The sequence below is a fragment of the Psittacula echo genome (genome assembly GCF_963264785.1).
Source record: "Psittacula echo genome assembly, chromosome: 20".
In the NCBI taxonomy this organism is placed as follows: domain Eukaryota; kingdom Metazoa; phylum Chordata; class Aves; order Psittaciformes; family Psittacidae; genus Psittacula; species Psittacula echo.
The window spans coordinates 7,426,968-7,454,567 of NC_137756.1; the positions used below are offsets into that span (position 1 = coordinate 7,426,968).

At 42.7% G+C, this 27,600-nt stretch overlaps 1 protein-coding gene across 2 annotated transcripts in view; it reads left to right on the top strand.

The window, feature by feature from the left end:
- AGAP1 (ArfGAP with GTPase domain, ankyrin repeat and PH domain 1) overlaps positions 1-27,600 on the top strand; it is a 320,627-nt gene that overhangs the window by 235,976 nt on the left and 57,051 nt on the right. For both annotated transcript variants that reach the window (XM_080632007.1, XM_080632008.1), the window contains one exon: positions 667-828. In XM_080632007.1, coding sequence (XP_080488133.1) covers positions 667-828 — 162 coding nt within the window. The remainder of the gene's footprint in view (positions 1-666; positions 829-27,600) is intronic.

The window sequence follows — 27,600 nt, forward strand, 5'->3', positions numbered from 1 at the left end:
TTATTGCCATCACCACCTTTTCTCTGTGTGTCTGTCTCTAATATGAATGAACGCCAATAGTGTCCAGAGGATGTTTGGATATCTGCTCCACTCTGTATTGAAATAGACTAGTGTTACATGAGTTAATTTGAGGATCAGTAAGATACAGGGTGCCCAGAGAAGCTGTGGCTGCCCCATCCCTGGCAGTGTTCAAGGCCAGGTTGGACACAGGGGCTTGGAGCAAGCTGCTCTAGTGGAAGGGGTCCCTGCCCGTGGCAGGGGTTGGAGCTGGATGAGCTTTAAGGTCCCTTCCACACAAACCAGGCTGGGATTCTATAATTCTGTGTTCTTTGAAAGAAAGAGCAATTGGAAGTAATAAAGTGATTTCCCACTGGTTTTTGTGCGTTCCAGCTGGTCTGTTTCTAAAATTGATGCAGAGTGCTGTTGATTTACTGGGACTTGAATCAGAACTTCAGCCAAGTTGCTTTGTTTTGCCTGTTTGAAAAACTAATGGGTGTTGTTAGGAGACTCTCCTGTAGCCTTTGGAAGTCAATGAGCCCAAGAAATTAGGTGCTATAGACTGCAAGGGGTTATATCTTGGATTTTGGCAACCATTAAGTCAAATGATGTAGTATTTTTATTGTTCCTTCTTCTCCCCCTTCCCCTGCCCTTCACCCCAACCTGCAGATACCGGGTTAGGAGATTCTGTGTGTTCAAGCCCAAGTATATCGAGTACAACGAGCCCCAAACTTGATCCACCTCCTTCACCTCATGCGAACAGAAAGAAGCACCGCCGGAAGAAAAGCACAAGCAATTTCAAAGCTGATGGTATCTCGGGCACAGCTGAAGGTAAGCTTCCTCTATGCTGGAAGTCTGAGTATTGAACACAGCATTCCAAAGAGCATGGTTAAGTACAACTCAACTACACTGTTGGTTTGGAGTATGAAAGGTAAAGGGAATTGTCTTGAAGTACATAAGACTGATCTTTTAATGGTGAAGCTGAATAATCTGAGGCATCAAGATGGTGAGTTTGACTGCGTGAAACATGTTTGGAAGTGATTTTTTTGATATATAAATAAGTGTCCCCAAGTTAATATGGAGCACCATTAACTATAAAGGTAAGGAATGGCATACTTGTGAGGTGAAAAAGTCAGGTTCACTCAGTAGCCCATCACATCACATTAGAACCTGTGTGTTTTTTCGGTATTATTAAATCTAGTGTTATCACTTCACCTTAGACACATCCTGAGCTCCAGAATCGCCAACACTTCTGATGCCTGTTATTGTTTGAATATTCAGCTGCTCATGGACAGATTGTGTTATTCGAGGATAAAAAGGAAAAGGGGAGAGTTTAAATGTTTGGGTTCTTTTTTAAGAACCAGAAAGCAAAAGCCAAAAAGAACTTCTTTTTTCCCTTAGTTTAGCTTACTATTTCCAACACGAACACTGCTATCGCTGTTCAATGCCCTTGTGAAGGGGTAACAATGTGTACAGTAGCCAGATATGATATAAAACATGCTTGTATCTTTAGAAAAGAAGAAAAGAAACATGCTAGGATTCAACCAAAAGAGCTCCAGAAAAAAAGAAGATGAACAAGGGTAGTTGGAAGGCTTAGAAACTGGGGAGTCAACATATGAGGAGAGATGAAAAACAGAGACAATGGAATAACATTGTTGGAAAGGGGGAGTGTTGAGTAAGAAAAAGATGTGGTTGTAAGCATCGGAGAGTGAAAAACAGCTAATTCAGTATCAAAGAGCATTGGAACAAGTTCTGAAGAAAGGACGACAATTGCAGACAGCTGAAGAGACATTAAAAATAGATGTAATAATAGTATACAACTGAGAAGGGGCATGTTAACTACTACTTAGTCATCCTTATTTGCCATTTATTTAATTTCTCAATTGCACTGCTGTCCCATCCGGAATTTATTTCCCCACCTATCTATACAAATCCTTTTCTGAAAGCCATCAGCTTTTTTTTTCAGACAAGCTCCTGTTGCGTTCTCTTTCCCATCATTTAACTGCCTTTGCTGTCACTTTCCCTCTAGTTTATGGCCTAAAGCCAAATTTTATTGTAACCTTTTATTTTTAATTTGTAGGCTTTATTTTATTTGACAATCCCTTTTTATACCCTGTGTTTTCATACCTCAATGGCAAGTTAAGAGGGGCTTTTTCAGAGCGCTCACCATTGGTCCAAGACGATTTTGTTGAAGTCAATATGAATCAAGACCAGCTGGACATCAAGAGCCTTTGAAAACCTCTTTCTCAGTAGTTAATACATGTATGTTTTCTTTCTCCTGGGGAGATTATTTTCACAAGCCACTGGCGCTGGAACCTGTGTGGTCCTGGTCTGCAGGCGCAGATTCCTGACCCGCAGTGAGCAATGGGGGATACGCAGTTGTTGTGCATCTTGCCCCCAAAGTCCCTGTTCTGATTGGAGTGGGAAGTACATGCTCCTTCAGCCTTCTGTATTTCCTCTTGCTCTTCTTGTCTTCCAGCGTTGTAACATGTTAGTCTGAAATTGCTCCGCAATGACTCTGCAGAATTGTCCCCTCTCATAGAAATGGGATAAATATGCCTCCAGAGGGCAAGAACTGGCTGGCAAGGAGCAACTAAGTAAAACACAGGGAGCTTTAACAGTAGCAATGAATGCCAATGCTTGCTTTTACAGCCTTTATATCTCTACATTAGCCCATCAGCTTTCTTTGACCTGTGTCTTCTTACATGTCTTATGAGATGGGCACTCTTTCATAGGTGAAAGAGGGTAGGTTGAGATGAGCTCTTAGGCAGAAGCTCTTCCCTGTGAGGGTGCTGAGGCGCTGGCACAGGGTGCCCAGAGAAGCTGTGGCTGCCCCATCCCTGGCAGTGTTCAAGGCCAGGTTGGACACAGGGGCTTGGAGCAAGCTGCTCTAGTGGAAGGTGTCCCTGCCTGTGGCAGGCGTTGGAACTGGAGGAGCTTTAAGGCCCTTTCCCACCCAAACCAGTATGAGATTCTACGATTTCCCTTCCTGTACACTGGCCATAAATGTATAATTAAACCCTCAGAGGATTACTGCAGTTCTGAAGACCACAAATCCGCATTAAACAGTAAAAGGAAGATGTTCTGAGACATTCATGCTTTGCCTCAGCAACTTTGAACAAGCGTTTGCAATACAGCGAGTGACCTGTTGAAAACAGGCTACCGAAGATTGTAGTGATAATCATGGGAGAACTGTGTCTTCCTTCCTTCTGGAAATCCTGAGGCACACTGTGAAAAGACAGAGGAGGATCCTCCTGCAGTAGCAATTCTCAGACAGTTACAATGGATCAGAGTTAAATGATTTGGGTAATTCTAGATTGTATGTTGCCTTCCTTTGGGTCTAGGCACGTTTCAAGTGTCAGCTTTCAAATAGGAATTCTGGGTTCCTTCATTTTTGTCTGTAGCACAGCTGAGGTGTTCAATGAGACTTAAATCTGGTCTTCGGCAAACTCAGGCATTTTTACTTCACTTTGCAGTCTCTTTTTCTGCTTGAACATGCCTGCTTTGATCACTGACCTCTGCCCAAGTATTCAGATATCACGATGATGGGCACTAGTGAACCCAGGGTGATTCAGTAATTCCAAGGACTGATGCTCAACTCTTTTATGCCCTTCCATAAAGGTCATGCTGATTCTTCTTTCTCCACACTATCTGCACATGCACAGCCCTCTCTTTCTGGGATTGAGTCTTTCATCTTCTTCGGTTTCTCTTTCTACAGGTTTTAGAGACAATGGTTCCAGTAACAAAAATCCTGAAGCAACTGTGCTGCGGTTGGATGAAAATTAACATTCAATCCCTGCTTTGGAAAATGAGATTCTGGGGAAAATATTCCCAATTCTCTCTGAAACCCAGAGAGTTGTTCTTTAATTCCCTGCACAGAACTTGTCACTGAAAAAATGTCTCCGTGTTTTTGAGGGTAACAGCAGGAATGCTTACATTAGGCAAGGTGCCAGCAACCAGCAGTGTTTTTCCCACCATGCTGTCTAAACTTGCTCAGAGCAGGATTGTACAGTGCTGTGATTCAAAGAGGAATAGCTGCTCAGAGCCCGGTCTGGTTTGGTACCCTTGTGCTGCTGCAGTTAGTGGAATAGCTAGTGCTGTGTTCCGTGATAATAGGAAGGTTTTTCAGCTTGAAAACACGTAGAAAAATTAAAAAGCTTTCTTGGAAATACTCTTCACAGAAAGACCTTTCCCACTGTTGATTCTTCTCGCTCTTATTAGGCAGCTTTAAAACTTCATGGCTGTGAACTTGCCTGCCCTCAATCCTTCGCTGAGATTTTAGGAGCTATAGAAAGCTGTCTTTCAGCATCAAATCTGGATCATCCGTGCTCTGCTACTGTTCCATTGACTAAGAGCCAACATTGCTGCCTCTGTCGGGCCAGTCCAGCTGCTCCAGGTGAGGCGAATCCACTCCTTTGGTCAAGGAGATGCAAGGCAGCTGCCAGCACAGTGCTTTGAATTTACTTTCTCTCTCTCAGCACAGGCAAAACAAGCCTCTGTGTTCCCATCCATGCAGATGGACCTGAAAATCAGGAATTGATGATAGAGCAATAAACCTGATCAGCAACTTGGTAAACTCTCCAAGCTCTGCATTTTCTCTGTAAATCCATGTTCCACGTTCTTCTTCATTGGTTTCTAAAGAACTTTTGAAGGAGCTTTTATGTTTATCTTCAGAACTGCTTTCTGAGCACAAAGATATTTGTTCTCTGCCCCTTGTAAAGTGATTGCTTTTCCCTTTGCTTTTCTGATCTAGCCCCTAACTCTAGATGTACACTTTCTGGCTTGTAGCTAAGGGTGAACTGAGGAACTGTATAGGTTATTTTCCTGGGGAGAACCAGTAAAGGTATTTCAAAAGCTTGTGTTCTTCCCATGCATGTTTCATATGACACCGAATGTCACAAATCTTGGGGAGCATTGAAGATGAGCTGTAGTTACATCTAAATGAAAATAACGGTCATTTGTTTTCTGTGGATGGAAAACCAGGGTTTAGTCAGACTTCTCATTGGCACTTCTAGCAGTGAGCAAAGATGCTTTAGTCAGGTTTCTAAGCTGCATAGGCTGCCCCATCCCTGGCAGTGTTCAAGGCCAGGTTGGACACAGGGGCTTGAAGCAGCCTGCTCTAGTGGAAGGTGTCCCTGCCCATGGAACTGGATGAGCTTTAAGGTCCTTTCCAACCCAAGCCATTCTCTCACTGTATATGATTCTATGATGGATGGAATCTGTAACACCTGAAGGTTTGATTTTTGTGTAAACTGGAAGCAGTACAGCTGTTAACTGAAATGCAGTACATGATGCATGAGAAAAACTGCATCTTACCTGCAGTTTCTCACCCAAAGCTTTCCTCAGCGTCCCATGATCTCCCTGCTGGCACACCTTTCCAGGCCTGTTCAATGAAACAGATGCAAACAATGAGCTAGTGTTTGTGGGAGAGGAGATTTCTTTGTTCGACAGATGGGCTTGACTTTGTAACTGCTAATACTTGTTTATAACACATTGAATTAAGCACCATGATGATGGGCTATATTTTTACTTGGTGGGTTTTTTTGCCTTGGCTTTTTATGGTCTGGAAGAAACATTCTGGCATTGTCAGAGGACAGGATGTTCAGAAACCTTTCCAGCACAAAAAGTCACAGCATCGTCACTCCCTTTTCTCTGCAAGGAGGATGTGAAATCTAATATCTTGACCTGCAGCTGCAACAAGGGCAAAACTGCTCACCTGTTAAAGAGTTTGTAACCTTTGGAATCACATCTATTGGATGTCAAGGTACCGTTATGGATTATGTTCCTTGAAGTTATGCACAGAACTGAGCTGCCACCAAAACTTTTACAAGTAAAGGCTCTTTCCAGTCCATTACAAGATACCTGTGTGTGTAGCCTGCACTGGGATTCTGCTACTGCTGCAATGCACGTGCCAGCTGAGCACACCAGTTTGGGACAGGGGGCTCCCTAGGTGTGGTAAAGCAATAACACAAACTTACTGATCAGGAGAGGAAAATGGGCATTCCTTAAGGGTTTCCAGGCCCATTTTTTTACAATTATACCCTCCTTAAATGGTAAGAGAGATTTTAAGCTTTTCCCCCTCTAAAAAAATACAGAAAATTAAAAACTCAAATGTAGTCCCCTGTCAGAGAGAAGAGTGTGTTTCCATCCTGTCCTGTAGTATTACATAGAATCACAGAACCCCAGACTTATTTGTGTTGGAAGGGACCTTAAAGCTCATCCAGCTCCAACCCCAGCCACAGGCAGGGACACCTTCCACTAGAGCAGCTTGCTCCAAGCCCCTGTGTCCAACCTGGCCTTGAACACTGCCAGGGATGGGGCAGCCACAGCTTCTCTGGGCACCCTGTGCCAGCGCCTCAGCACCCTCACAGGGAAGAGCTTCTGCCTAAGAGCTCATCTCAATCTCCCCTGTTCTGGCAGGTTAAAGCCATTCCCCTTGTCCTGTCCCTACAGGCCCTTGTCCAAAGCCCCTCTCCAGGTTTCCTGCAGCCCCTTTAGGCACTGGAACTGCTCTAAGGTCTCTCCTTAAGGAGCCTTCTCTTCTCCCGGCTGAACCAGCCCAGCTCTCTCAGTTGGGCTTCTTCTCTCCCAGTTTCTCTTCATCTTGTGGTGGTCAGTTTAGTGAGAACATGTTTTACTTCTGTTTCTGGTCTCTTCAGTGTCTCAAATTTTAGAAGGTAAATGTTCCATAGGTTTAAAAAATGTTCAGCAGTGTTTCAAGTGATATTGATACCAAAATGGTGATTTGACTGCAGTGTTGAATGAGCAAAAGAAGCATTTGTTTGGAACTGGTAGGGTTTGCAGTATAAGCAGGTAACCTGGGGGGGGGTGGGGTGGGGGGTGAGGTGGGAATTACTCATTGAGGGTTACTGCTGAATTCTCTTCATATTCAATATGTTCAATTGTAATGTCATTTGTGTCCTCCTCCTGTGCATGGAACACTGCAGAAACTTCAGCAAATTGCATTTTGCACACAAAAAAGCCACTAAACCTGCTAATAAACTTGCTTTTGAGAAGGTTTTAGGAGTGTGGTTTGATCAGCATCTACATCCTTATTTTGGGGGTTAACTCAGAGGAGTTGCAAGCCTTGCCCAATCCAGCTGTTCTCTGTTCTAGCTACTCTGTCCGTAAAAATACTTAATCCCCCCCCCTCCAAAAAAAGCAACCCAGGGCTTAGTTGCCATTAAAAATGAAAGAAAACTGAGCAAAATACTCAGCTGTATTTTCCTTCTGTCTGCATGAAAAGCCATCAGCAGTATGTGACCATATCCATTGTCTGTAATGCCAAATGCTTGTTTTGATTTGAGTGTACTGCGAGTGTCTCCGAGGTTATCACCTATTCAGTGTCAAAACACTCTTTGGTTGTAATTTATCAGTAAGTTCATTTGCTGCCGTGTAGGAGACACAGACCTGGCCGGTGGCTGTGCACCTGAGAAACAGGAGGGCAGAAATTAATAAAATCTAGACTGAATCTTCAGAGACTTGCTTTCAACCAAGGCGTAAAGGTCACTTGTTGGGAATCCTGCAGCCTCCGTTGTCACAGCCTATCTGACATGAAAGGCTTGCTGCTGAAAGGCATTTATGTTGATGCTGAGGAGCAAAAGACAAGGGAGGTGAAGCTCATCTATTGTTTTAACCTACTTCATTGCAGGCTAAACAAGTTGAAAGAGTCCTTCTTCTCTTTAAAACCACTGTTAGCTCAGGGTCAGAAGAGGCTGCTGGTTCCACCTACCTGGTTGAAAGGAAAAGTGTTGCAGTGGTGGTCAGCAGGAAAGGGGATTCTGGAAAGGATAAGTCCCAGGGTGAAGTGGTGATGATTGCACACACTGGCACATCTGGATAGTTAAAGAAAGATAGCACTTTTTTCCCCTATGTTTCTCTGAAGAGCGGTCCCATTCTTATTGCATGAAGTGCTGTGTGACTGCAGAAGGGTATGCTGTGTGTCCTTGGTACAAGTGCTGCACTGTGATTTGGCCTGATTTTTTGGAAAAGGAGCAAGTTTTAAGCAGCTTCATAATCGAATGAAAACCAGTGACACCTTAGCATTTTACTGACTTAAGGTAATTAGTGGCCTTAAAACTAAGCTGTCAGCCTGAGCCAGAGACCTTGATAGTGGAAAAGGTTCCTAATGTCCACAAGAGGATGTCTACAAGATAGGAAGAAGTACTTGTAAAATATTCATCCTGCTGGAGAAGTTAGTTCCATTTTGTTTGTTAAGGAAGTGTGTCTATGTTACAAGTTCCTTGCCAGTTTATCCAGAGCGTAAGACCATGTAATTTCATTATGAATCTATATACCTGAATTAAAGTATCTTAAAAGATTGCAACCTCTCCCAGGAAGTCCTCCAGCCATGGACTGTTCTGGAAGCTATAGCAGGGTACATGTTGCTTTATCTCTTGCTTTTCTGCTTTTAGTAGGCATCTCCCACTAGCTGTTGAGTAAAGCATAGCTAAGTGGACCTCATGCGCCAGCCTGTGGTGGCTGTTCACATGTTCTGCTTCTCTATGGCTTGTTAAATGGGTTTTTGCCTTAGGAGGCAGAGGGCAGCTTTGAGGGGAAGGTTGATGGTATGTCAGTGGGTTACAGATGTGCTTTTTTATTCATAATATGGGACGTGTGATTAATGCCAATGGCTTGATTGTGGAGGTTTGCCATGTATAGCTCACACCTGGAATTCAAGGGGGAATGTGTCAGTGGGTCTGATCTACCCTAGGATTACGAAACATGCTCTTGGCATTATGCGAAGAAGAACTCATAATCAAGAGGTGCACATGGAATAAAATGTAGAAATAACTTTATTTCATTGCAGAACCATACATTTTAGTCAATTGTGGGTAAGCCCTGATGATTATCAGCTGTTACTCAATGCATACTTAGGGCTAAGAGCTGATGTGAGCATGGTGTCAGGAAATACTCTTGTGTAATCAGCCTCCTTGTGCCACGCCTAAAGACCCTCAATGGGCAATGAAACCATATCTACCTTTAAATCCGGGTGAAACAAGTGATGTTGGCTCCCAGATGCACAGCTTTGACAGTCACCTCCCCTCTGTGTTCCAAATAAAGGGATTCCAGGCAATGGCATCCAGCAAGAGGCATGTAGGAAGTCTCATTTGATAAAGTTTGTGAATGTAGGTGGACCTAATACTGTCTGCTTACAGGGAAGTGAGAGTGGAAATGATGTTTCCAGCTGATTCCAGTTCAGGAGTCTGCATACACAGGATTTGCCCAGCGTCATGAGTCTGATACTCTATTTTGTGCATTGTAGGCATTACAGGCTTGGGGAATTTGCTAGTTCTACTACACACGGACTCTGTATTTTGCCAGTTGTGGCCAGATGCTTCCTCTGCTCCCTTTTAATGCTGGCAGGATATTTTTGCAGCACTCTTAGGCTTTAGCATTTAATAACAACCTATAGATCAAGAACTCTTTTTGCCCTTTTCATTTTGGTTCTATGTCAAAACATTTGTGACACCTTTGAAAAAGCAGGTCCAAACCAAAACTGAGGAAGGTGACACAGTGGATATGGAGGATTTTACCAAATAAGTTGTGTGTATTTCTCCTAGGAAGTTTTCTTAAAGGGAAGTGGGCAAAGTGCAGAAGCCTGAGCAAGTTAAAATGGTTTCTTTGAAGAGATGGTGATTCCCATTTCAATTTCCCATTGTGATTCCCAAGTTAATAATGAATCCTGAGATTGGTATTTTTAAGCATAGTTTTTCCCTCATTTCTATGTGTTCATGAGTGTTAGTCTCTTCATGCAGTGATTTTCAAAGGGTAGGTTGGGTCGTGGTGTTCCAACCTGTCTTGGTCTCCAAGTTGCAATGCCAGCAACATGTACATTGGCAAATCCCGTGCACCTATGGTTCTTGCACAGTGATAGAGCCAGTGAGAGTCTGTGAAGTGTGGAGCTGGATACTCTTTTGTCTTGCTCTGAGGAGCCTCCAAATGGTACGTGTTTGAAAGGGTGACCAACTAATATGAGAGGGTGGGTTCCTTGATAGTGAAATGCCAGGTGGAGAGCTCCATGGTACGGGATCTGATCTTCCATAGGTGTAGGTGCTGTAGATGGAGGTGGGGGTTCTTACCTAGGCTGGCTTTACCTTTCCCTGAGCGGTAGGCTCTTGTCTCATCATAGCAGCCTTCTCCATTTGAAAATGCAACTCTGGAGTCATTCCAGTTTTGATGCTCTGTGGTATTGATGTCAGGCATTTACTAGACAACCCTGTAACAGTAATGTAGACCTCTGTTTACTTCCAATTCCTGACCAGTCAGTCATTTCCAACCTGTGTTGTTTTGTCAAGTGTTAATCAAATAGTTGCCTTAAATTAGCTGTCAAATTCAGTGAGCAGATAGTTGGTATCTTTCCATCTGAAGCCTCTACTGCAGATGCACGTGCTGTGCATGAGATTTCAGTGCTGAGCTTGCTGCATGTTTGTTTTATACCCTGTGCTTTAGTCTCTTGTTTTCAAGCCCTCCACCTTTAAAGATAGGTTACTTGTGATAGGTGTTATGCATTATAGGTAGTGCGCAACTCCAGTGAAAGGAGTAGGTAAAAAGCAAACTTGAACAGGCCTCATCATTGACATTTTCCACCACTTCCCCCCCTCCAGAAAGGAGGAAAAAAAAAAGAAATAATAAAGGTTTCCTTTGTGAGTGTGAGATGGAGAAAATTGCCCATTTGTCTGTGAGGTAATAGGCTTTGGTATAATATGAAAATCTATCAAATGATTACATTCAATGGCATTAAATCACAATTCATGAAAGAACACTGTGCAGTTTAATTCTATTTAATTTTTGAGGGGGAAGGAGGGGGGGAAAGAAGAAACCCACCTCCCCCCCAGAAAAGATTGTTTGAGTTTCTCTTAAGCTGATTTCTCTGTGGTCTTTCTTAAAAGTGCCTTTCTAGTTGCCACACAGTGATGTGATCATTATCTGTCACCTCGTCGCCTTGCTGCCTCAACACGCAGTCAAATACAAAAAGAGAAGGTGGGGGGATAGGGGGGTTAGGGAAAAAAAAAGACCAGAGGAGCTTGTGAAGTATGACTTCCTATCCCAAGACTCATTGCCTGCGATTCGTACCGCTTGACAGTAATGATCTTATTACAGTACTCTGGACCTTGAAGAGATTTCCTGAGGAGAGCGAAAGGACGTGCCTCCATGTAATCAAGTGGCGCTGAATATTCCACGCGGTTTTGATCACACACTGATTGGGCACAGTTTTAGCCCATCTTCTAGTCAATTATGCATGGCCCCTCGTGCTCCTGTGATAGCGAGAAACATTGATAGCTGTTGTCTGGGGGGGCTGGCAGCCAGCCAGGGGTTTGAAGTGCAGTCATTCCGGGAGAAGTGCTTTTTAGTTGGAATTGATTACCTTTCTTTAGGTTTTTGCTTAATGGCAAAACTGTATTGGAGAGGGCTTCAGGTGAAAAATGGACGGATTAGCCATTTAGAGTAGCTAAACTCCTAGTCAATTTTTAGCTTTCCCCTGTTTCTGTCTAATTTATATTTAATGATGTAACATTTGATAATATTTAAGATATTTCATTTCCAGTTGCTGCTGCACACACATGTTGAGCACATGTTAAATTACAGCATCTCAGTTTTCAGGTTTTCCAAATGAATCCAGTTTAACCTTCAGGCTGTTAGAACGTGTCTTTTCTTCACCTGTTCCTCTGAGTGTTCAGTTTATCTGCAAGTGGTACGAAGATGACGTTACCAAGCAGAGCAGGTGCCGGTTTCATCCCATAATGAGGATGAATTCTCGTGCTTTCAAAGCAGCAAAGGGTCAGTAGCTGGGTCCTTAGTTTAGATTCTCTTGTCTTAGAGGCTGATGAGGCTGCTGTTAATTTCTTGCCTATAAAAAGTCACATCTTTCTTAATTCACATTCCTCCTCAAATGAAAAGTCGTTAAAGGTGTGTACATCCAACAAGAAGCACCATATGAGAAAATAGTGATTCGTAAGCGATGCTTCTTGTTCCAGTACCACCAGTCTTGTTTCTCACATTGGAATATCCTACAATACGTAGTTCTCAGATGCATATACAGTTTGTAGGGATGGGAATAGGACTTCATAGTAGGCTGAAGTACAGCATTGTATTAGGCGTGTGTCAAATGGAGAGCTTATGTTTGCCCTGCTTGGAATATGCTGTGACTGGCAGTGAAAAGATGCAGCCAAAATACTCCAGTAGCACCCCAAAGTGTTATTTCTGCTTGGGAGTATCATTCTGCTCTACCTGCCCACTGCTGGCTGCAGTGATAAGTCCTGCCAAAAGACATTGCAGGCTCTCAGCCTTTTCTGAAGGTGTTTCTGCCACTCAGTGTCCCCCTCGTGAGACTGCTTCCTTCAGAGGTCCAACAGAACTTACTGGGTCACTGAAACAGGAGAAATCTGAGCAAAAGCTCAGTTGCTCTTAATCTTGCAAGTGAACCCTTCCTTATGGATGCTGCACCTCTTTCATTGCTTCCCTTAAAATTGCATTGTGTTTTGATATGTTTTAATTAAAACTAATCCTGTGATGGCCGGTCCTACCCTTTGAAAGCAGCTTTCACTTTATTTTTTGTTTGTTTTAATAATCCTTCTGGGTTTTAAGATCAGTTCTCACTTCTCATGTAGGAGCCAAAGCAGAATTAAGAGCAACTAAACCAGTCAGTCTTGGCAGGATTTTGCTCTTTGCAATACAGCTGTTGGGTTTTCTTCCAATGAATTCAGGTTCAGCTGTTGTCTGATATTCCATAGCCTAGTTTGGGGGGATTTTTGTGGTTGATTCTGTAGTATTTTGCTACTGCTCAGCAGCCCACAAGAGAAATGGGAATCTTTTTTCTTCCTTCTTCTTTGGAAGAGAAACTTCTCTAAATGTGTGTATCTGCTGATCTGTCTGTGCTTATCCCTGTGCCAGCAGCCAGGATTGCTGTGTGCTCCTCAGCCTTCTGCCACCTGCACTGAAACAGGAATTTCTCAGTGGAAGGGGGCCCTTGGTGTGCTTCTTTCTTGGTGAAGTTTTGAGCCAAGCCTTTCGTGCCCAAGTTGTAATAAACCACAAGGCCCATGGTCAGATCTTAAAGGTGGACTTCTAAGGGGGAGAAGTTCTACTATTTTTGGCTCTGCTGACTTTCTCTGAATGGGAGACCCAGTTGTATGAGCCTGCTACCAGCTCTGCCTATGGGACTCCATAGAATCATAGAATCCCAGACTGGTGGGGTTGGAAGAGACCTTAAAGCTCATCCAGCTCCAACCCCTGCCACAGGCAGGGACACCTTCCGCTAGAGCAGCTTGCTCCAAGCCCCTGTGTCCAACCTGGCCTTGAACACTGCCAGGGATGGAGCAGCCACAGTCTCTCATGCTTTCCCTGAAGGATTATTTATCTAAGAGCTGGGAAGAGACTATGATGGAACAGATTCCTTAGTAGCAAACTATACCTTGCAAGCATCTCGTAACATATTTAACAGCACAATGTCTGCAGTGACACCAGCTCCGGTGAGGCTCAGACCTATTGTGGCCAATTTCCCATTTGAATGGGATGCTGAAATGCAGGAAATACCTGTGTTGGTTTGGTTTGGGTTTTTAAAACTGATCGAGTATGATTCTCACCTGGTAGGCTCCAGTTCCCATGGGACCTCCAAGAAGAGGTTGTTTGGCATTTGTCAGCTTCTACAGCCACACACGAGTCATCTTCATAGAGGTTTTCAAACTGATACGGCATTGACTTGACTTTGACTTCCTTTGTGCCTCCTCCAGTGCTTTGAATCTGTCTTTTTAATCTGGGGAGGAAGAGCTGCAGTTTCCGGTGATGGATGACAAAGCTGGGCTGGAGTATTTCTGACTCTGCTTCATTTGACAAGGAATTGGCAGCTCCCTTGAAGACTGTTTCAGCTCCCTTTTATTTCTCCTTTCCCAAGCTCCTCCTTTTGGGACTTCAGTGGCTGTGCATGGCTTATCATGCAAGCTGGTATGTCAAGGAGGAGAAAAAAGGGCATTTTAGTTTGGAAATCTTCGTTGGAAAATTGTTAGCGCTGGTGGCCAGTTTGTGATTACCCTAAATGCTGGTGCTTTTCAGCCAAGGTAATGCTTCCTAATGGTAGACAAAACACCAAAGTGATCCAGCCCATTTACAGACAAACTGAATGCTTTAACCAACATATTTATACGTAAAAGTGTAGTTCATAATTTACTTAAGATTTGGCTTAATGTCATCATTGTCACACACATAATTACTTTTTGGTTGGATTACTTTTGGGACATGCTCACCATAAAGGAATGTCACAGCAGTCTGAGCTTAGAAAGGTGGATATAGTGAAGGAAATCAGACAAAAAAAAGGTATTTTGAATAGGAAGTGACCAAGCATACTTTCCATTTCCAGTAACTTGTTTCCTTAGGCTCACAGTTCATTCTTGCCATGTGTCATCTGCAGTGGCAGAGGAATGTGCGGGATATTTCTAATAAAGTAGTACACATTGACTTTCATATTCCAACTTCAGCTGCAAAAGTTACAGATTTCAGTATGTCAAGGGGAAATACTCTGCGTGTGGAGTTGACACTTCAGCATCATGTGTGGTGGGCTTGTGCCCTATAGCTTGAGGTGCATTGCTGACAGTGAAGAGCCATCCTAATAGATCTCTGTAGAGTGATCACTGCAGCTTTCTCCTCCATGCAGGTGCTAAACATGTTTTACCAGTCAAAACTTAGTGCAGCCTGGATGTATACCCACCATTCAGACCAGAATGGTATCTGCAAAAGTTTTGTTTTCCTTGTGCTGGTGCTCATTTAATGTTAATTTTTCCTCTAAATGAACAATATATGAATGGGACTTAGAGAAACGTGGGGAAATACTTTCTACCAGAGCCTGTAGGGACAGGCCAAGGGGAATGGCTTTAACCTGCCAGAGGGGAGACTGAGATGAGCTCTTAGGCAGAAGCTCTTCCCTGTGAGGGTGCTGAGGCGCTGGCACAGGGTGCCCAGAGAAGCTGTGGCTGCCCCATCCCTGGCAGTGTTCAAGGCCAGGTTGGACACAGGGGCTTGGAGCAAGCTGCTCCAGTGGAAGGTGTCCCTGCCCATGGCAGGGGTTGGAGCTGGATGAGCTTTAAGGTCCCTTCCAACACAAACCATTCCATAGTTCTCTCAGCACACTACAGGAAGTTTTGCATGAAAGCGTTGCTGGAAAGTTCCCTCTACCATGGAGCTCGACCCAAAGATACTTATATTTTCCCCCGTTCTTTACTTAGCTGTGCTGTGGCTCCCCAAGAGGCTGTACAGTTAATTACATACTGACTTCTTAAATAGGCATCTGTAGAGCCGTATATAAAATAGTACAGGTAATTATGGAGATTGAAGACAATATTTGAATGGAATACACTTTTTATGAACAATGCTGTGAGAGTTCAAGGCTGTTTAAATACTAAATAGTTCAGTAGTTCATCCTCAAATGAGAGATTCCATTGAAATCCTGTAAATGACAAACTAAGCACTCATCAAGGGTAATTTGTTCACAATCACGATCTTTAAAATATCCCCACTTGCAGGCACCATACTTGAGTTTCATAGGATGCTTATGAGGCCTTGCTGCTTAAGTGAAGCAGAACAAACCTAGTTGTAATGACAGATTAATGCGTGCTTAATGTGTAATAGTAAGTTAAAACTCACCAGATTACTTAAAGAATCTGGTGTGAGGATCCAAAGTGAAGATACTGAGCATGTGAAAATCGATTTTAGTGATTTGTCCACTCTATTCTTTGTCTCACAGACTCTCAGTATACAGTTAGATCCCAGTTTGCATAGGCAAGCCTTGCATTAATAATTAGGTCACCGTTACTTATATGTAATCCCTTGGTCCCTTATGCAAAGGAGAAGGTAAACTTTAGTAAGAGACTATTAGTGCCTTATGGAGGAATGGGATGTACTAGAATGATGGGGAAGGGTTTCACTATGGAAGAGAACAGCTGGGCTTTGATTTATGTTATGGCCTTAAAAAAGCAAATAAGCATCACATCTCACAGTAAATAATAGAGCAGGTGTTTATCTGTAAAATTGATGTTTATCTGTAGTTTACTCAGTCATCTTAATCAACGTTAGAACTGGTTTAGGAGATGGTAGTTTTACCCTGAAGATGAGTCTGGGTAAGGATTAGCTTCATAATTACTGACTTCCGATGAACTATGGCCAAAGCTCCTAAGCACAGGTCTACAGCAGGATCTGCTTCTGCAAAATAGCACATACCAGTGGTTTTAAGCGCAGAACTCTGTCTTGGTACTAACTAAAGAGTACACGCTATGTTCAGAACTATTGTGACATGAAAAACCAGCTACAGAGGAGATTGGCAGTACAGTTTTGGTTTTTTCTTGACCATATTGATGATAACCTGCTGCCTTTAGTAATGAAAATATCCATACAGTTCATCAAGTTTTCCTTTATTTTGTGACTGTTATTCAAAAGCTATTCCCAGGCAAACAACTGATGACTCCGAGGAAACATTTTTACATAATCTATTAATAATGAACTCAGCTGCTTCAACACCTTTGTCACCAGTGAATGGGCATCACAGCCAGCAGCCTGTTCCTTTCAGTCAACAAAGCAGAGTCAAGTTGGCTCAGATAGGAACGTTGATTTCAAAGAGATTATTTCCATAATGAAGAACGATACCAAAGAAGTACAGAAAATACCATGTAAAAGGCAGCTTTGCTTTAAAGAAGATGCTTTTCAAAGTTGTGTGTATATTGTCTTTATGACTCCACAAGCAAAAGAAGAGTTTGGGTCTTCTGTATGCTGTCTGAAGTGAATAGTCACTGTGCAAGGAAACCCCACTTCATGGTTAATTGAACTATTTCACCATCTGTAATTCCTTACACTAATGAAGAGGAACACGTTTCTTTCTTCTTTTTTTACCAGAAATAATTCTTTCAGGCTTTTTATTTCGTCCACAGCCTTTGACTTGAGGAGATGTTCTTGTTACATATCATCAGGCCCCATAATTTGTCATAATACTACTCAATGGCTCGTCTAAAAAATGTAAAGGGACGCTGCCAAGGTTGTTAGACGCAAAGTTTAACCTACAACACTTTGGAAAGAAGAAGAAAAGATTGACATAAACTGGCCCCCAGAGCCTGAACAGAGCCAGAATAAAATCCAAAATGATCTTCTGAGCAATGCAGGAGGCAGCACGTTGGTCTCTTTGACTCCCTCCTTGTTCTGTGCTTTGGTCCTGCTTGTAGGAAGACATTGAATACACAAGAAACTTAACTCCGTGGTGCGTCAAGAGGTAGGATTCTTGTTCATTCCAGCTATCCTTCCAGAGCGAAGTAGATCACGGAGACCCTGCCAAGTACAAAAGCAGTTTTGTCATTTCAAGGGCAATGCCACGCTCAGCATCGGGAGGAATTATCACCTCCTGGCTCTTAGTCCCTACCAGGTATTCATTTTTCAGAGCGTTGTAAGTCTGTCCTAACACATCAACCACCACAGTATGCCTGAGATTTTGATTGACAAATTCAAAATGAATGTATTTTTTTTATCCCCTTTATTTTTCCTGTTGAAAAGCTTTGGGGAAAGAGGCAATGGAAATTTTTATCTGCAAATCAAAGGTACTGCCAAATGCCATGCAGCCTCCGTAATGGTAATACAAGTCAGAAGTCCAGCCACTTTTGCAAGGGGGTGGGAGGAATGGACTAGGTCGAAATGAGAACTGTGGAAATACTAAGAAACTTACCTGGAACATTCCCCCTTCAATTCCTGTTTAGATCTCAGCTGTATGACTCTGGGGACAGGTTGCATTATTTCCCCTCCACTTTTGGAGTGAAACTACTTTCCAGCCCAGTCTACACTACATGAATCAATAGGGTGAAGTTCTGTTTACCAGTTACACTAACCTGAGAGCTTGGATCAGTTACTCATGATCTTTCAGTACATCCAGTGTATTCCCGTTTCAAGCAGGAAAAGCTGACTGTATTGGTTACTGGATTTTTAAGGATTTTATATCCTCTCAGTGATGTTACGGCTTACCTGTGGAAAATGTGTTTTATAGCTCTGGAGGGAACCCAGCAGAGCAGTCTCCGGTTGGTAGCTCTGATTTTCTCATGAGCAGGCTTTGTATTACCCGTGGTAGTACCTTGCTTTTGCTTGTTTTTCCATGCTTAGTTTCTTTACCAAACCCATTTGATCTTGCCCACCCAGCAAGCAGCCCTTAACTTGTGCACACATGCACATATGCCCAATAAAAGAAAGAATCTTCTAAGTCCATCAACTTTTATTACAGTAGATTGCACAGTGTTTGGGCAATAATCTTGTCCCATTATGTGAGGTGTTCTTCCTGTGCCATCAATGACTGTGACTACCTGCATCTTTACTCTGCGTGGAAGGGTGAAACCTCTGCTGCCTTTTACAGAGGTGATGGATACATGAGGAGAATACAGCAGGGTTATGCTAATACCTTGTGATGCCTGGGAGATGCCAAGTAAATAATTGAATGTTTTCAGCCCACTCTAATGGGGCAATAATTCCAGTGCTCGACGTTGAGATTGTACAAGAGGAGCCTACTTCCTCTTGCCTTGAACAAACATAACTAGTTCTCTTCATTAGTATATATATATACGCCTATACACAAATCCAAGCTTTTAACAGGCTTATTTTCTGCAACCATGAACCATGGTGAGAGAACTTATGTGGGAGGAAAGGTTAAACATAATTATGTGAATAATCTGAAGATGTTTAGGAAAGAAGAAGTGCCAAAGTTCTCCACTGAAAAGGATGCTTGTGTTTTAAAAGCTTTTATGATTAAGAGTAGAAGTGGAGGTAACAATTTAAGAAAGCATCAATGGGAAGGACAGTGAAGGTGATGGCAATGAATATGGATCAGGCGACAGAACATGTAAATTGTTGATAAAGGAAATGAAAACTATTAGAAAGAATTGATGCTCTGTAGTGTGAGGTCTGTAAGGGTGATGAAAGGAATTTCTTCAGTTCATCAACAACAGATAAGTTCTAGCCATGATTTGAATCTAATGCTTGACAAAATGTTATAATGATGAATCCTGATTTCAAAAAGGAAAAGCCAGAAATACTCTATCATTGGGAAAAATAGAATTCATCTTCCCTTAAATTTGTACTTCTAAATAAGGTGTGTTGGCTTATTTATTTAATTATTAGTATTTATAGCTGCAGAACCAGATCAGCTGTGGTCAGGATTAAGAAGAGCTTCCTAATCAATTGTCATATCATTCTGAAGGGATCTTGCAGCAGTGGGAATGTTTTGGAGAATGTTGATATTATGCTTGTAGCTGAAAGAGGGAAGGGATCCTGAAGAATCTCTGTGTGGTTTAACCTTATATTGATCCTGTGCAACACAATGGGAAGGCTGATATGTGATATGATTAGAAAATGATTTCCACTGGCAGAGGAAGTGACAGCATTGTCTAAGTCTCTTGTCAAGTGTTAAAAAGCTGAGCACTTTTTAATGCTACTTTATGACAGATATCTGTCAAGAGCAAATACACTGAGTTAGTCCTGCCTGATAATGTGAACTTTAAAACAAGAAGTTGGACAAGTACTAGAGAAAGAATCAATGTAATTTCAATTAAGAGACTTGAAACGCCTAACCAGTAGATCACAAGAAACAGTTGTAAATGGCTATCCAGCATCCAAACATCAGGAAGAGTTGACTTGGGTTTTGTTTTCAGCCACATGCTGTTTGGTGTTATGGAGGGGTTTTTTTCCTTGCTTGCCATACTCCATCGTTGTTTCTCCTGTTAGTGGGAGCACAGCCTGTAAGATTTTTACCTTTCCAGGGATATTTTAGGCCTTCTGAAGAAAATTCTTCTTGCTACATCTGCTTTGTCATCAGATGCCCTTCTCGTCTTCTCTGAACAATTTCACATCTGCACATGCAAACTGAGCTTTCGTCTTTCTCTGGCTGACTTAGAGGTTCAGCTGTGTGGGGTTTTGTATTCTCTACCGCTGTGTAGCTACACCAGTTTCCCTAAAACCCGCATTGCTCTGTCCTTTACAAGTCACTGTGACTGAGAAAAATGCCATCTTCAGCACTTTGAGAGTCACTGGAGTATGTGATCTGGGCTTCATCTTTTGACTTCAACCTCTTTTACCACCTTGTATCTCAACTGCTGCAGCATCCTTTTTCCTGGCCTCAATAAATGTGGTACCCACTGAGCTCCTTCCAGATACTGCTACAATGACCACTCCCTTGGCCCACCACTTTTCCTCTGTCACCTTTCACTTGGTGTCCTTCCCAATGGCCTTTTCTGCTGTATGACATCAGCGATGGGCTGCCACTCTCTGGTCTGAATGCCCATCACAGCATCCACTCTTTCTGATGCACTTTCACCACACCAGCATCTGCCTTGTGTGAACCTCAGCATCTGTTCGCTAAAATATTCCTCATTCATATGTTGAGCACAAGTGATCAAAATAGAATCATAGAATCACACAACGGTTTGGGTTGGAAGGGACCTCAAGGCTCATCCAGTTCCAACTCCCTGCCATGGGCAGGAACACCTTCCACTAGAGCAGGTTGCTCAAATTCCCACCATCAGCCTCCTGCAGCCTAAAAGCACTTGCAACTTGGCAAAGTGCTGCACTACACTAAGGCCTGTATGCAAATAGTGGGGAACTGAGTGAAAACTTGTCTTTGTATATTGTATTCTAAATGGGCACTTCAAGTACTGTGTAACCTTTAAATACGATGGGACTGCTTGACCTTTTGGCATTCATGTAAAAGCTGGTTTTATTCTTTCTTATTTGCATTGTAGTATGCTGTTTATTTTAAATTCAACTTTTTTAACAGCAAAATGAGATGAGGGAGTAAGTTATCTTACTGCTGCTGCCGTATGTGAACCCGCTTTTAAATGGGCTTGTGTTGAGGTTGTAGTTAATCATTTGCGAGGTATGAGCTATAATAATGCACGTACTAGTCGAACTGCATCACGTGAATATACAAGTCCGTGGTTCATCACTTTGTTCAGTTGGCAGAATTCTCCAGCTTCATTCAATGGAAGTGGGTGTGATACCGTTTTAGTCAGAAAAATGACAAATTTGGGGTGCAGATTTGAATGATAACTCAAGAGAGGCCAGTTCTGGGAAGCTCAGCACTCTGAGGGGTTCACTGCTTTTGAAACACTGGCTTGATAAAATAGGTTTGACCTGTGCAGGAAGTAGGATGATACCAATACAACCAATGAGATAAAGCTACTGTTGATGGACTGCTTATAAATACAAAGCTTCATTCATTTCTCAAGGCAGGGCAAGGGGGGAATCCTATCTTGTACTGCCTCAAAAGCAGCCACATCCCTCTCTCCCGTCGGAGGGGGAAATGGGATTTGCAATACACACAGCAAGCAGTGTGATATTACACTACAACAGTCCTGACAGCTCTGTATGATGCTGCAGGTCGGATTTTGCCATCACCAAAAACAAATCTAGCAACTGTAGTGAGCTTTCTGAACTCATTAATGTCTTTGTTGTATTGATGATTTCATTTCTGCACCAGGGGTCCTAGCTGCAAGCTGTGGCTTTCCCGTTTTTATGATACTCCTCCTCTTTCTCACCATGCATTCCCTCCCCCCACTGAGGGAAAGAAATCCATTGCTTAAATTGATTTGGGGATCAGCCTTGATAAAATACCAGCATTCAGCCCCTCACGACAGCGTGGCTGTATTGTTAGCGGTTCTTGATTATTTGGATGCTCTGGCAGAAGCTGCCACAGCAGTGTTGGAGGTGTGCAGAGATTAACTGGTGTCTGTCCAACCATTTGTCATACAAATAACAGTGCCAGCAGAGTGAAATCCTATAAATCATTTTTTGCCAGGATTGAAACCTTTTATCAGTTGTGTCACTTTCATTATTCAATAAGCGATTAGTAACAGCCATTGTCGTTTAGCCATTTAGTAGTTAACAACTCAGAGCTTTAGCTAGCGAGGAAGCCTCTGACACCAGTGTCTGATGTAAATGCAAGATTTAATATGTATCTTTCCAGTCAAAACACAGTCTTTACTCCGTGTTGTGCTGAAAGATGAAAAGCAGTGCAACTTAGACGGGAAGCTCTTGAATCTGTTGAGCCTCCTGGATTCGCTTTATCCCACTGCCGTGTGGTGGTTGCGTATGCAAATACACAATTACATCCTCCTTTTTCCAAGTTCTTCATTCTAAACCTAATCACATCTCCCCAGGGACTTGCTGCAACTGCAGCTTCTGAAACAAGTCAAATGAGAGGGATGATAACCTTCACGTAAGAGCAGCCACTGAGAGTCAGGAGTTAGCGCTGGTCTTGTTGGGTTTGTTCTAAAGGGGGTATGGGCAGATGGTGGGGGTTTCACATTTGAAGTGCAAATGAACAACTTTGAGTAAGTCTGAGCAACCCCATCCAATGGAAACGTAGGTAACAGTAGGTTCCTGCTTGTGAAGCTCTTTGAAATCCAGATGCAGTATATGGAGAAGAGACAAAATGTTGAATCTCCCAGTGGAAGGAATTCTTGTATTCCCACCAGAAGTTTAAAATGGAAGAGTCATAATAGGGGAAGAGACCTGGGTTAAGACTACTTGCCCAAAGAGGGAGACCTTCAGACTCCGTTGTAGTTCGTTGCAGTAACCATTGGTTGAGCAGTGAGTTCAGGAAGTTAGGTGGCTGCTCTGTAAGCTGCTTGCTAAAGGCCCATGCTTCTTTGTCCTGTTGCTGGCTTTGAGCTAGCGATTGAATCTTGCAGGCTTTGGAGAGTCCAGAAATGCAAAGTGATGAACTTACTGGGAGCACACCTAAGTGCAGGTGTTGTGGTGTGCTACTGGATAGGAACTTCTCCCTAATCCGTAACTCCAACAAACCCTCTGTGCCTTCAGGTTGTCCTCCTCGCAATGTAGGACCCAGCATCTGCGGGTCTGTGTTTGCTAATGAAGACGAAGGAAGTGCAAGTCATCTTCTGTTTTCGGTGCAGGCTGATGTAGAAGCTCAGGCAGAAGTGAAGATGGTGACCTTCCTGTTTTAGCACAAGCGTTCAGGTTTATAGGGAAATAATCATTACAGTTGGTTTAGTAGTTTGGAGGAAAAGACCTTGACACAATAAATCTCTCCAACTAGAATTTCCCCAGTGAGGAATCGTTATGCTAACACAAGAAGTTGCACCACAGAGTAACACGCTAAGCTATTAAGCACCTAATGCTGGCAGATTGACTCATGCTTATTTTTACAAGTGATGAAAATTAACAAAGAATTCATGTTGTATATAGCTCCACTGGAAGGCAGTGCTGTGTCTGCTCACATATGGACATGATTCCCCAAGAGCAAACAGAAGAGGTTTGTGCTTGTATGCTCCTCAAATGTGCCTGTCAGTGCTTACCATGCTGGAGGGCAAACTGCTAACAAGCCTGGATTCTGGGGTGGATTTTTGCAACGGATGGAGATGCTTCAAATGAGCACATTTCTAAGATGCCTTTTGTAATCTGGTGTAGCACAAGGTACTGTTTTGAATCCCTCTCTACTCTGCTCTATTGAGATCTCACTTGGAGCGCTGTGTGCAGTTCTGGCTTCCAGTGTCTGAAGGGGGCTACAAGAATGCTGGAGAGGGACTCTTCATCAGGGACTGCAGTGATAGGACAAGGGGTGATGGATTCAAACTGAAACAGGGGAAGTTGAGGTTGGAGATAAGGAAGAAGTTCTTCCTTGTGAGGGTGCTGAGGTGCTGGCACAGGGTGCCCAGAGAAGCTGTGGCTGCCCCATCCCTGGCAGTGTTCAAGGCCAGGTTGGACACAGGGGCTTGGAGCAAGCTGCTCTAGTGGAAGGTGTCCCTGCGCAAGGCAGGGGGTTGGAACTGGATGAGGTTTAATGTCACTTCAACCCAAAGCAGTCTGGGATTCTATGGTTTAGTTTTATAATTGTTTTAAATTTCAGAATAAGTGAAAACTGGAATTAACAAAGTGACTCGAATGCCTTGTCTAGCTTTACACTGTATTAAAAGACTTCTGTAGAGACCTTAGATGCCTCCTTTGATAACTATGAGGGTAGCAGGAAGTCTCCTTTATGACTGTAAGCTAATTTTACTAAATGCTGGGCAAAATAAACCCAAGATAAGCAGCATAACCAGGTCTTTGGAAAAATCTAACTCTTCATCATCTGTATCTAGAAAACATCTCAGGGAAATGACAACTGTGAGAATTACATAAATCTGGGTGTTCCCTGCTGCCCGCGTCCCTGCTCCACTTCGGTTTGTGTCTTGCAGGATACCCTGATAGCACGTGCTGTGAAGCACATTGATCGTGCAGGCAGCTCCTACCCATCCTACTTCATACGTAAATATTTTTTATCTTCAAACAGGTGATGGTTTTTCTGCCATGTAAAGAAACAAACGTGCTCTTTGGGGCATTAATTCAGCCCAACAATACTACCTTATTGCAGTATATTTTACTTTTAGTTTGTAGTATTTCCACTCTGACACCTCATTGGAAAAGAAATTTAATGAAAAAGCAATGGCCTAATATGTGGGAAGTTAGAAGGTGCCTGCACTGAGGGTATCTTTTAGAAGTGAGCAGTGAGAATCTTAACTCCTTTGAGCAGAAATAGCTCTTTCTGTTGTTTTGGCACTGTTTGCCTGACAGTAATTGCTCGCACTATCAAGATGTGGCTGCTTTTTGTTCAGAGGGAGAAGGGTACAGAACAATACCTCTTTGCTTAATGGATTTAAATGCTCCTTGTTTATCAGCCTATAGCGGCAAGATTGTCGTCTCCCTATCCATAGATGAAACTGATGGTCCGAAACAAGAATAAATCCATCATGCCATAAAAATAGTGGTTCTCCATGGGGTAAGCAAGGAGGCTTTTCACAGAGTCAATATTGTGTCTAAACAGCAGAAAGAAGATGGGCTGATGGTGAATAACAGACGTCCCCCACATGTCCCGCTCTTGCTCCTCTAACCTTCCTCTTCTCTGTGTCCCAGATGCTTCCCCCACACTCCATTTCCTCTTCAGCCATCCCATGCAATGCTTTTTCCTGCTCTCCTTCTGAACACTGGGATTGGTTTTAGGGATGGTACATTTTACAGAGTAGCCTCTCAGGTCATGGTGTCACTTGAGCTCCAGTGATATGAACTGCAACTATGAGACTGATCTTGAAATCCATATCTTGACTAGATAATTGGGTAGGAATTCAAATATCTCTGGAATTCCAGAGGGCCCGGCATCTTGTGTCAAATCTAACTGTTCAGCAAAGATGCATTAGTGCCACAAAAGAACCGTAATAGCAGTAGTTCATATTTAGTATTGATGATAAGATATAATGACAGGAGCTGCCTTTCCCTAAGTGCGTTGTTACCAAACCAGTAATAAGCCAACATACTCTGTACACTTGCACAGCTTCTGAATAGCTCTTGTAATTAATACCTGATGATGTTAGGTTATTCTTCTCCTATTTCTAGCTGTTAAAGACATTCTGCAGACAATGGAACAGAGTCAGAAGGTGCATTTATGTGCTGCTCTATCTGGAGTAGATTAATAGGGACAATAAATACCAAAGTGCAATTAAGATACAAATACCATTTTCAATAAGCACACTGTGGGTGGTGTTTGCATGTGAATTATTGTAGTGGGGTCAGCTGGGGTTTACAGAAAACTCCAATGTGGCACTAAAAGGGGGGAAAAAAATCAATGATGATTTTGACAAATCCCATTTCGTCAGGGAAATAATTTGTTTTCCTCTGCCATTCTTTGTTGTACAAATGTGAACGGAAGAAGCGGAGGCAGGCTGACAAACTGATTCTCTTCATTCCTTATGGAACGCCACAAGCCTTGTGAAGGCAACCCCATTGGAGAAACTAACCTTAGAAATTGGTCGATCAAATGCTACAAGCAAAGTACTTGTTTTCCACTATTGAAGCTGGTGGTCTAGTGATCACAGCCAAGCAATTACAGCCCTGTTAGATAGCATGAGTAGTAGTCATTAAATAATTACACCTTTGATTAGCTGCTTTAACTGTTCGTTGCCTTTGAAATATGATAGTATAATTTCAAGCTTTTATTAAAAGACAGTTTTTCTAGGTGGTTGAAAAGGATTTTTGTGTATGTAGAAAAGAGCCATAATTTTCTGCTTCAGATAATGAAAAACGGAGAAGAATGTTCCCAATTAACATTTACTTTTGTCGATTTGTGCCTTGTATGTTTATGGTGTATTGGAAATGCACTGAAAGAGTTCAGTGGCTCCTTTACCTGCTGCTGAAGTTTCAGTGGAGAACTCTTATGGGAGGGAAAGGGGAAGAAGAATTAAAAAGCTATTTTAGAAGTGTTTAATTAAAGAAACTTTTCCCCTGTCACAAGTAGAACTATGAATGTGTTTGCATTTTTTTCCCTTCATTCTAAATGTCCAAAGCTGAATGGAAGCCAAACGTAATCCACTATTAATGTCATTTGAAGTATTACTTTTAGAGTGTTGTGTGGGTTCAAAATAGAGCACTGAAAGGATTTCAGGTTTTGTCTTTGTGTCAGACATTCAGGTTTACATGTGTTTGGGCTGGGTTTTTAACTCGGCACTTCAGTAATTCCCTGCAGCTTGTTTCTCTGAGTATCCTGGTGTCCAAGGAGGGCATATTAAGGGCTGTTACCTTGTGGGATAACTGCAGCAGTTTAATCTTCTGTCTTTTGGCTTCACTTTTTCAGTCTGTCCTATTAACACCAATGCACTAAGCAGAAATGTTTGCAAACATCAGAGTCACATTCGAGCGTTAAAAGATGTTCAACTTCGGGAATCTGATTTAGTAGCTATACTGTGTGCATTTGTTGGTAATTAGAGGAAGGTAGCATACATATTTATAAGATACTTGTGCTTTGTCAGTGGTTTTATTTTAAGTGTTGGTCAGATCTAGAAACACAACAGGTCCAGATTATTTTGCTTCCTATGTGTCATGTATCAGATGTGCCAGTTTTGATTTGTTTTGTGTTGGGGGGGATGTTAACCCTCTTTGAGGAACTTCTGTCATTGCTGCTTCTATGTAGAGTAAAACAGTGTCAAGCCCCTCCACAGTCACAGAAACAAGTTTACATGGTGTAAGAATCTCTTGGGTTGCATCTTAACGCAGTCCTTCCAGTCCTCTTGTGAAAGAGCACAGTCTTGTTGAGCAAATCACTGTTCTGCTGACCAGCAAGAAATAAGAATTCCCAGTCCATGGTTTTACAGGTCCTGATGCAGCCACACATGATGCAGAAGGAGTTGGGAAGGAGCAGGTGGAGGGCTGAAGTGCAGAATCCTCTTCCCAGTGAGGTGGCAGCTAGATGGTCCTGGAGTTTATCGTTAAATACCCCTCTGATGCTCAGGTTTGCCTCTCACGCAGAGAGGCAAATATACCAAATACACCCCTGTTTTTCCAGATAGAGGTATTATATGAAAGCATTCCCCTGGCCTATGCCATGAGAGAAGGTTTTTCCTCATACATCTTCCCTGTCTTTAATTGTTGCACAATAAGAATAAATAAACAAGCGTCCTTAGGTGAATGGACAGCATTATTTATGTGGTGCAGCTGATGATGATGAGATGTTCTGAGGAGCAAGTGGCATTCCAGCCCCAGCCCCCTTCCTCCAGAGTAGGTGAAAAGATCCTATTATTTCTGATAATTGATGCTGAGGGCTGTGGCGTG